The 11,331-nt window shown below is 44.1% G+C and overlaps 1 protein-coding gene across 1 annotated transcript; it reads left to right on the top strand.

Annotated features, from left to right (window-relative positions):
• Positions 1–268: 268 nt before the first annotated feature.
• On the top strand, positions 269–10,756 carry LOC134379921 (aldo-keto reductase family 1 member B10-like). Its single transcript, XM_063099292.1, has 10 exons — positions 269–349; positions 2,439–2,606; positions 3,686–3,802; positions 4,732–4,809; positions 6,536–6,658; positions 6,936–7,042; positions 7,466–7,547; positions 8,080–8,163; positions 8,612–8,694; positions 10,400–10,756. The coding sequence occupies exons 1-10, from the start codon at positions 284–286 to the stop codon at positions 10,440–10,442; spliced, it is 951 nt and encodes a 316-aa protein (XP_062955362.1). The 5' UTR covers positions 269–283; the 3' UTR covers positions 10,443–10,756.
• Positions 10,757–11,331: the final 575 nt, after the last annotated feature.

Below are 11,331 nucleotides of genomic sequence, written 5' to 3'. Positions count from 1 at the left end.
ATTAACGTAACAAAGGCAAAAAATTGGTAAAGCCCCTAAATATCAATCATAAAGTAATTCATGCATTTTGTACCAGGGAGACTTTGCATAAGGTTACCAGGTTTAAAATCCATTCACACTAATCATTAATCTTACAAAAGGCTGGAATACACTTTCTGTTCTAGCCAGGGCAGGAAATGACCCCAAGCCAGAGCTCCAGCTCCTCCCCCTGCACCAGTGCCAGCTCCCTTAATAAAAACACAAGACACCTGTCTCCTCTTTCAGAACCATTTCTGCACCAACCATGGCCACCTTCGTGGAGCTCCGTACCAAGGCCAAGATGCCCATTGTGGGCCTGGGCACTGCAATGGTAAATATGCAAACTTTGGGATGCCTCTTTTCTTCCAGGGGTCTTTGGCCATTTTCTCTTCTCTGTTTTCAGCCTGGAGAACCCTGAGATCAGGCAGGGGATTAGAGAAGTGAGATCCAGCCCTGGAGCGGGGACCCAGATTGCTTTCATTTGTTAGGGATGATTCAGACTGCAATGCTCCAAGACAGGCTTTTTCCAGCAGTAATGAGACCTTCCCTAGCAAGTATCCAGTTTCTAGCAGGGGTTACACTTCAAAGAACACTGTTGTTTTCCAGGGCAGTTTCTCTCTTAGCAGCCATTTCTCTAAGACACTCCCTGGCTCTAGAACACTTAAAGGGGCTCAACATTTCCGGGGTCCTGGTCAAGGGTTTGCTGCTGGCTAGAAGGTGGAGAGGAGAGGGTGCAGAGTTCTGAAAATGCTGGCACCCCTTGCTACTCGTGGTGTGGGACTTGGAGCGGTATCAAGTGGCCTGGGAGCTTGTTAGAAATACAGACTCTCAGGCCCCAGCACAGGCTGCTGAATGGGCATCTGCACTTTAACAGGATCCCCAGGTAATTCCCGTGCACATGCAGGTCTGAAAAATGCTGCCCCCACACACAGCCTGGGCTGAAAGTCAGGAGCTCAGGTTCCACCCAGGCTGTGTGGATGGCAGGTGGCAAAACGCTATAAGGCACATCCCCCTGAGCAGTAAGTGCTCAGTGCCGCAGATTCCAGAGACTCTTAATGTAAGAGTGACATTGGCCATCATTTTCTCATTCTGCTTCTTGGCCATTGCCATCGATGATGTCACCACCCTAACTAGTTAGCAGGAGCAATCTTTGGATTCCTTCTCTCTCTTGTCCCTCAGGGATGCTCTCCCTGTGGAGTCTTCCTCGTTGGTCTCTCCTTCTTTGCACGTGTCTTTCCCATCACTTCTCCCAGGCTAGAGAGCAGGATCCCTCTTTGATTCAGCACTGGGTGGTTTTCAGGATGCATTCTTGCTCGATGTGGGTGAGCAGATCAATTCCAGCTTGATTCATTCTCAGCCTTTCTTGCTCAAACAGCACGATCGGCCCCAAATGAGAGCTTCAGATACATAAAATATGACAAATAATCACATCCAGATCTCAAGGGAATCTGCTCAGCCTGTACATATTTACCAGAAATGTTCAGAATATCAGAATTATGTGTAGGAATTATAAGGAGAGCCATGTTCAAGGCCTGGGATGATATAATTTTGAAGGATTGTGTACTAATAAGTGGAGTGGGGGTAGCGGCCGGAGAGGACTAGGGGAGCTTCTGAGCTGCATGCGGGGGTCCTTTCCTGTCCCAGTGGTGCAGCTGGTCATCTCCCTTTTCCACACTTTTCAATATGTTAGTTATTCCACAGTAGAAGAGGTTTAAAAAAGATTTCATGAAAGATCAGTTTTAAGTGCCATTTTTTTCATCATTGTTTGGTTTGGCCAGGTTAAATCAGAATGGGGTATTACTAATGCTGTTTAGTTATTTGTCTTGTCTTGAAAGTAGAAAAGAAATTTCTTATACAGTTTTCTGCCTTTTTTCTGAAAAACAATTACATAATGGATCACATCTGCTGAACCTTAACATGTGTCAGGTGATGTGCTAAAAAAACAGAAGGACCTCATGACGCAGGTGCTATTATTTTTCCCATTTTGCAGGCAAGGTTTAGAGAGACTGAGTAATCTGCTTCAGCCCACACACCTAGTATGTGCTGGAGGCCAGACTTATGCTGTAATGTGTCTGAAACTTGCTCTGGGTTATTTGAGTCCGGTTTTCATTCTGATCTTCAGAAAGTTGCAGTGGGAGCACCTGTCACTTCCACTCAACTGAACCCATTTAAGATTAACCTGGATGAGAAAACTGTTAGCCTGGATAGGACACGAGGCCACACTCATGAAATTAGTTCACTTTGCCCCCTTTCCTTTATTTTTTGGAAAAGTTTCTAAAGTGTCTTTTCCTCCCAGTGTCCCTTGGAAAATGGGATGTCAACAAGGCCGGGTTAGGAGAAGCTGGGCCATGTAGGAGAAGAGCCTGTTGGGAGTGGTCTTGGGGGAAAGAGTCTATGATGGTCTTTCTGTTGCCTTCTAGTCTCCCCCAAGCAGCGTCAAAGAAGCTGTGAAGGTGGCCATTGATGCAGGATATCGCCACATTGACTGTGCCTATGTCTATAAGAACGAGAGTGAGGTGGGGGAGGCCATCCAGGAGAAGATCCAAGAGAAGGTCGTGAAGAGGGAGGAGCTGTTCATCGTCAGCAAGGTATCTGTGGCTCCTTTGGTGTGAGGACTTACCCTCCAGACATGTGCAAGGATCTGGACTTGGTCAGCACCAAGAATTCCGTCTGCCTTTCCTCCATATACTTACTTCCCCCAGCCCTCTCCATCTCTGCCTTCAGATACCCCTGGATGCAGATGTATCCACACGCCAGTCCAGTACTGGTACATGGACATGCTGCCACCACCCTACCCACCGTTGAGTTGCTTTTCCCACACTGAGGATGGCTCACTGTGTCCTGCGATGCCCGTGGCCTCTGTTCTCTGTCAGTGGGATCCACCTGCCAGTGGCAGTCAGAGGCTAAGGGTGCAGGCACGGATTCATCCTGAAGACAGCCTTTCAGCGCTGGGATCTCAGTGGGTATAGCCCTGAGTGTTTCAACCAGGGGAAAATGGGGAGGAACATTCTTTAATTTCACATATGAATTTCTTTTTCTTTCAGTCTAGTGAAAAATGAGCTACGAAATGTTATATAAAGAAGAGGGGTGTTGTGTGTGAGTGGGTTGAGAATCACTGGATCTGTATTATACACAACTGGCTATAAAACACTAGCTACAGGTGCTTGGCAAGTGCATCTGGAGGGACAAGTAGACCCCACTGTCTGTAGTGAATAAGTCTGGATAAAGACCTTGAAGAGTCATCCCTTTTAAGCCTGATAGGCTTGGAGCTAGAAAGTGCAGAAAAAGGACCACCTGCTCCTAAAGCCCTAAGACTGCTTGAAATTTACAAGCTAGACACGATCACTCCCTCAGAGGCTAACAGCCAAGGAAGGGAGTAACACAGCTGAAGAAAGACCAAAGCAGTGGCCAACTTTGCTAGATAATGCGAGAGACACAAAGATTACTAGGGGAGTTGACAAAACAAAGTGCTCTCAACAGTTACAGGATGCCATCGAATTGCTGAGCCCTGGTGACCTTGCACTCTGGATCATGTGTCTTAACCAATTCTGCTATAAATGGCCTGTCCCCGGGTTAGGTCAGGGTGCACCTGAAGAGGTGGGGAAATGAATCTGAGGTGGCCTGCTCTTTCCCCACTACTAACGCCTCCTCATTACACTCTTGGCAGCTGTGGCCCACCTTCTTTGAGAAGACCCTGGTGAAGAAAGCCTTTCAGAAGACCCTCCAGGATCTGAAACTGGACTATCTGGACATCTATCTTGTTCACTGGCCAATAGGATTTCAGGTTTGAGTGACTCCCTGCCCCAGTCTCTAGTTCCTGAGCCGATGCCAGAAAATAGCAGTTGTGTCATGGCTGGGGGTGGCGTGGGCTCACCTAAGAGGTCTGGCATGACAGGAAACCGCAGGTGGCGAGGAGGAGATGAAGGAGCAGAAAGTCACTGGCCGAGAAGGGAGGTTGAGGCTGTGTGTGGCTGCTGCAGTGGCCATGCCTGGGTTTTCTTGCAGTTCTGGATGAGAGAAACCAGGGTTTCTGGCACCCAGACAGCTGCAATGCCACATGCCTTTGTCTTCTTTCCATGGGCAGGGTTCTCTCCCAGGACATCACTTGAGAGTCTCTTGCATAAAAACATTTCTGGGCTCCACCCTTTTCCTAAACCAAGCACACCCTGGGAGTGGTCTCCTGAATAAAAGCCCAAGTATGGTGGTGGTGGAAGGTGGCCAGTGCTCAGCGAAGAAGCAGCACTCACTGCCAGGCTCTGCACCTGCCTGCAGCTGAGAGGTGGGGGGCACAAATTCCCAGCTCTCTCCCCTCCTGACCAGCTCCAGGCTTCCAGAGGCTGCAAGCATAGATGTTGGCCAATATCTTCCCCAGGAAACCACACTCTTCAGATCCACTTTATGTCTATTGATCTGGAGATTAAATTTCTCCCAAATTGTGTGTGGGGTCTGGGTATATGAGGTAAATGTTCATGATGATAATGATGGCTGCGTTTTAAAATAATTTGGCATTTCCTAAATTATAAGGGCTTACATACTACAGTAGATCAGTACAGAGATTTTATTTCACCTTCCAATCTTCAAGTGTGTCCTCAGGAGCTTGAAAAAATGGTATGAAAATATGGGTATGGCATGAGTTAGGCTCCTGAAACCTTGTTTAGCAGGACCAGGTGTCCAGATGCAGATTCCTGGAAGCTTTTTGTTCTTTCTTTACAGCCTGGGACTGACTTGTTCCCCACACACGCTGAAGGCAAGAACATTCCCAGCAAAGCAACATTCTTGGATGCATGGGAGGTAGGTTGTTTTCTCAGCGTCTGTGTGGGGCACATGTAGTTGTGATTTTGTGCTATGTTTTACAGCTTGAAAATGTATTGTCTAACCTTTCTGAAGAGCGTAGCATTGCTATGAATAAATTAAGTATTACTTTTCTGGTGATTGTTGGTTCAAAAGTATTTATCCACGAGCACAGATTTCTTGCTGCTTTGAACTTTAACAAACTAGCAGTAGGAAAATTTACATAGCAAAACTGAAGTGATACTGAGGGAAAGAATAATGAAGCAGAAAGTGATCATCTCACAATAGCTTGCTAGCGACATGGTAAATGTGTCTGAAAGGAATTGTCTTTGGCAAGGAAATCTTTTAATTTGCCCACTAAGAGCAGAAAGCCTGTTAAAAGGAAGCACGTAAGAACTATGTGGATTTCTATGGATGGGTTATAAAGACTGTTCTGGGGCTCTCTGTATGTAAAAGGACAAACAAACATACAAAAAGAAAGAAAAAACTATCAGCAATAAAAAGAGCTGTCTGTAGTGTTACCCTTGAATTTTCTTAGCAAGTTTATATCATTTTCCTTTAGGTTCTGCAAGTCAAAATTAGCAAAAAAAAAAAAAAAAAAAAAAAAAAAAAAAAAAAGATTCATGTAATTAAGATCAAAAAGGAAATTATTGGAAATATTGTATCTCATAACCAAATTCTATATGTAGAAGTAATTGAATACACTTGGTAAAATCTATGAAGGCATCAATTTGTTATACATATCTGCTACCTTCCTCTTATAATTAAATATAAATCCATGATGAAATGTCACAGAACATCAGTTCCGTGTGAGCTGTGAGATGGTTGAACCCACATATTAGAAACAGGGTTCAAACTACAAGTTGAAAAAATGATTTTATATATATATATATATATATATATATATTTCTTTTCCTGTAATGACCACACAAGTCATTATGCAACTGCATAATCTTAAATAATTGTTTGATACAACCAATAAAAGAAATTCATTTAGCCTGAGCCTTCAAGAAAAGATGTTACCTTCTCTCTGTTAGTGACAAAATTGCATTCAACAAAAGAAACTTGAATTCTGGCACTTAACTGATGAAAAAGAGATCAACATATTTATTAACCTGGCATGAACAACTTCTTGTTAGAGCAAAATTTTCCAATTGATGGTTTATATAATGGTATATGTGCATGAACTCAAATCAAGAAATATTTTATTACGAGAATAAAATTTGAGGGAATACTAAGAAGATAGCTTTAGATTTCTGCACTCAGCTTAACAGGAAATTCAATAGGAGGGCTCTGTCATGTATATCACCCAGGTAAACCAAGACCTCTTAAATATGTTAGGGATTACTCATTGTGAGATATGGAGACTAGCATTTATCTAACGTGGACTCCACAAGATTTCATGCGCTAGCTCTTACGATGATATTAAGAATGGCAGTTATGTCATTGTCCTCTGCAAAACGTACCCTTATTTCCACAGATGAGAGTGGAAAGCACATAAAACCTTGACCTTTAACTCCTTTTTCATTAGGGCTATGGATGGGCATAGGGCTAGAAACAATCCTTGTTGACACCCATGGCCTGGATGGAAACTTCCTTTTAATACTTCAGTGAACCCTGATGCAGGGATCCTGTCTCAACCTCTCCTGCCCCAGAGAGGACTAAACTAAGCTACGGTCCATGGAGTCCCTCTAGGACTGCCCAATGGTATTCCTCTCTATGACAGGTCATGGAGGAGCTGGTGGATGAGGGGCTGGTGAAAGCCCTTGGCGTCTCCAACTTCAACCACTTCCAGATCGAAAGGCTCTTGAACAAACCTGGCCTGAAACATAGACCAGTGACTAACCAGGTAAAGTCTGCTTAGTGAAAGGTGAAGGGTCTTGTCCTGTTACTTCTTAAACATTTAGAAGCAGGTTCAATGCCATGTACTGAGTCTCATGTCAGGGGTCAGTGATGAGGACAGTTTGGGGAGGTGTGAGGAAGATCTTGGGTTCTGGTGTAACAGGTCTATCAGAGGCCAGGTGTTTGGTCTCAGCTTGGTGGTGTTTTTTTTGTGTAGAAGTCCACATGAGCAGCTGAAAAAGCAGTTCAGCTTCCCTAGTGATGGGGATTGTTTGCTTTTGCAGATCGAGTGTCACCCATACCTCACGCAGGAGAAACTGATCCAGTTTTGCCACTCCAAGGGCATCACAGTCACGGCCTATAGCCCCCTGGGCTCCCCGGGTAGATCTTGGTGAGGCTTCCCAGTGGTGGGTCTTTCTCTTGACACTCTGAAAAATATTATTTCATAATTCATTAATGTAGATATGAGAGTATAAGTCTCAGGGAAGAAAAATGAGTCTAAGATAATTTGTTTCTCACACTCAAATGGGATCACCATGATAAAAAATGGGAATTAAAAAAAAAACTTGCAACAATGCCAAACCCTCTGTGACTTCTCCAGTTCAGTCTCCCAAGGCTGGAACAGACTTTGCAAACTGCTGAGGCTTCAGAGCCCATGGGTGGGCCCATGGGAAAGACTCAAAGCTTTCAGTTCCTCCTGACTGGCAGATGGAGAGGGCTTTGATGACCAGCCCAGAGACCACCCCTGGAGAGATGTTCATCTGCTTGTGATAACCTTGGTGATCAGTCACACCAGCTATCTTTTTGCCTCTAGGGCCAAGCCAGAGGACCCTTCCATACTGGAGGATCCCAAGATTAAAGAAATAGCTGCAAAACACAAAAAATCTACAGCCCAGGTACAATGTGATTTTTTTCTTTTTAATCCAGCAATCCATTCTTCTGGTCTTGCATTTTATTCCTTGTGTTGTCTTTATTTAACTTCGTGAAAAAAAAAAAGAAAAGAAAAAAGAAAACTGAAAATGAAACCCAGTAACTGCTTCCTCGAAAGTCCATTGAGATCACCAGGAAATACAACAAACATCACTGAAACAAGGAAAGCCTCTCTCCAGCACCTTCCTGTTGAGTCCAATAGCAGAGGGAGAGCATGGCTTTGGAGTCTAGAGATCTGGGTTCAGATCCACACTCTATCACTTGTCAGACTTATGACCCCCAGCCAAAAGAGGAAGGAATAAAGGAAAATTAGAGAGTTGTTGCTAGAATTCAGGGAATCAACCAAAGGACTGGCAAGTGTTTCATTAGCTATTAAGGGGCTCAGTCAATGATCGTTGTAATGAACCCACAGTGAGCTACAGAGATATCTGATTTTTCCTTTTAGTGGCAGGGTGGTCCTTGTAGACAGTGGAAACATCATGTCCTCTTTCTACACAGGTTCTGATCCGGTTTCAGGTTCAGAGGAATGTGGCTGTGATCCCCAAGTCTGTGACACGGACACGCATTGTTGAGAACTTTCAGGTAAGGCCTGGCTGGTCAGACCTGGTATTTCTCAGTGGGGTAGGGGACAGGGGAGACCCTCTCACTGGGCTTCTCATTCTATCCCTGCACTGTCTGTGGGCACTTCCCCCTTCCCACCACCCTATCATCTCTCAAGCTGGAAAGCTGACCTTAGTAGAGGTGAGATGAATGGCCCCTAGGCCAAGGACAAGCTGGGGGCAGTCATCAGTGAAGCCCTGTCAGGTCTGAGCACAGCTGTGCCTCACACCACTGAGAAACCCTTGGTTGCCCCTGAGCAGTGAGGTCTTAGGACACCACCCAGGAGCTACTGTCCTGCATGTCTGCCTCCCAGCAGCAGAGGAGGTATGCACTGTGGCTGTGAGCTCACTCCCTGCTAGGGTGGATGAAGATCTCAAATCTTACCAGTAATTACCTTACCAGTGACTGTGTGGAACTCTCACCTTTTCAGGTCTTTGACTTTAAACTGAATGATGAGGAGATGGCCACCATACTCAGCTTCAACAGAAACTGGAGAGCCTGTGCCTTGGAGCAGTAAGTGGCAAGGGCTTAAGTTCACTAGGACAATCGTCAGGAGAGTTTCTAAATTGGTAGAGGGTTAGCTGGAAGGATTGGAAGGCAGCTAGGACTACTTTTGTCTTCAAATACTATTTTCTGGAAGCTTTGATTGGAGTACCTGGGAATTGTTGTGAGGAAAGACACAGCCTTCATTCTGCTCATTGTCTGAGCTTCTGCACATAGAGCTAGTATTCTAAGAAAGAACATGCATTACTAGGTAGGAGGCAGACATATTCATTCATTCATTCGTTCACTCAGTAAATACTTATTGGTCTTCTACTATGTGCCAGGCATTTTCTAGATGCTTGGAGGTCACACTGTGCAGCATTCCTGTGTCTATGGGCTTACATTCTATGGAGGGAGAACAGAGAAAAATGAACTCAAAATATGTATGTCAGATAGTAACTAATGCTATACAGAAAAACCAAGTAGGGGAAAGCAGATAGCAATTGGTGGGTGGTAGTGGGATTGCTGTTTTCTATGGTGTGGGTCAGGCGAGGCTTTGTTGATAAGGTGATAGCTGAGCAGACACCTGAAGGAAGTGAGGTTAGAATCATGTAGATGTTTGGGGGAGAAACGTACTTGGCAGTGATAACAGCAGGTGCCAAGGCCCTGAGGTGGGATTGTGTTCAGAGCACTTGAGTAAGGAGGCAAGTGAGGCCAGAGCAGAATGAGTCAGGGGAGGAGTGGGAGGAGATGAGGTCAGAGAGAGTTTTCAGGGGCTCAGAGTAATCACAGTGTTGTAGACCTTGGCAAGGACTTTGATTTTAGCTTTGAATGAGCTGAGAAGCCATTGGAGGGCTTTGATCAGAGGAGTGGCATCATCTGGCATATTTCATAAAAGAATCACCTTGACTTCTGTGCTGAGAGACAACAGGAATTCTCATAATATTCTAGGGGAGAGATGACAATGATATTACCTAGGTAATGCTGGCAGAGGAGAGAAGATAATTCTGAATATTTCTGGAAAATAGTGTCCATTGAATTTAGGAGTGAAAGATGTCTCCAATTTTTTGTTTGCTTTTGTGCTTGTCTGAGCAACAAAAGGTGAAATTGCCATTTGGGGGAAGATATTGGGAGCCTTGTTTGGGACATGTTTGTAACTCCTATTAGACTTCTGTGAGAGGATATGAAATAGACCATTGGACGTATCAGTGTGGAGTTGGGAGGAAATGTCTGGGCTGCAGGTAAATATTTTGTAGTCCATAGCACATGGGTAGTATTTGAAGCTACAAGATGTTATACAAACAGGCTTCCAGGAGAGTTTCCAAAGAATAGAAATGTCAGACAATTCCTTCCTGGAATTTACTCTGTCCATTGTATGAGTCTATATAGTTCCAAGCAGTTTTAATCTAATGCCTTTTAAAGGAGATGGAGTAACCTTACTTTAAATTACTTAAATCTTTTATGAGTATCTGAGAAAAAATTTTGACTCTCCCTAGGTGAGTATTCTAATGGATACTTTTTCATCAATACTTTCCGATTAATGTATAGAGCTAAGATATCTGTTTTTCCCTCATTGCGTTGAGGGAAGGTCAAGGCGAGCCCCTGTCTTGTGTTCTGACAAAAGAACAGAAGGAGGCTGAGAGAGCAGAAAGACAATAGAATACACCAGGAAGATGCCTTTTAACCCTGAGCTGTTGCTTTCGTGTAACATTTTTTATATTTGTTTTTTCTGCAGAAGTTCTCATTTGGAGGATTATCCCTTCCATGCAGAATATTGAAGATGAATCTCCCGATGAGATTACCTGGTGGATTTTCTCTCTTCACCGACATGTAACTCTTTCCACCCAAGTGTGACTTTAGGCAAGCTCATGTGAAATCATACTGAGCCTGGCCCTGTTGTAGGCCAGAATTAGACAGTGTTGTTTCTAGATTCTTATATTTGAGCAGGAGCAGATTATCAGAGGGAAGGAAGAGTGATAAGCAAATGATAATTTGTTTTAATATTTGATATGATGAAATGTTAAACACTGGGAACTCTGCTAATACTGAGGATACGAATATAAAAAGAATAAAAAATCATAATTGAAACCAACCTGTATTGAGAGTTCACTATGCACTAACACATTTGAAGTGCTTTTCATATGGGTGAAGTCAGTCATTGAATCATCACAGCAACCCCTTTGACCAAGGTAGCCTTGTCATTCACATTTTACGGGAGAGGAAACAGAGTCATGGGGACCCCAAGAAACTTGGTCAGTGCCGCTGTATTAATTTTCTCTTGCTTATAACAGAATAACTGAAACTGGGTAGTTTATAAAGAAATGCAGTTGATTTCTTATCCATTTGGAGGCTGAGAATTCCAAGGTCCAGTGGGCATATCTGTGGAGGGCCTTCCTCTTGATGGGGACTCTCTAAGAGTCCCATGGCAGTGCAGGTGTCACATGGTGAGGGCTGAGCAAGAGTGAGCTCATGTGCTCTCTTTATAAAGGCACCAGTCCACACCTATGATAACCTGTTACTCTATTAACCCATTAATAGATTAATTCATTCACAATCCAATCACCTCCTAAAGGCTCCACTGTCCTATAGTGCCACACTGAGGATCTAGCTTTCTCATGAGCTTTGGAGGGGACAAACATTCAGATGATAGCCACTCCGGTAGACAGT

This window comes from Cynocephalus volans, chromosome 6, assembly GCF_027409185.1.
Source record: "Cynocephalus volans isolate mCynVol1 chromosome 6, mCynVol1.pri, whole genome shotgun sequence".
NCBI classification, from domain to species: Eukaryota; Metazoa; Chordata; class Mammalia; order Dermoptera; family Cynocephalidae; genus Cynocephalus; species Cynocephalus volans.
Note: the sequence above shows the minus strand (reverse complement) of the source record. Positions and strands in the feature narration are given on the sequence as shown.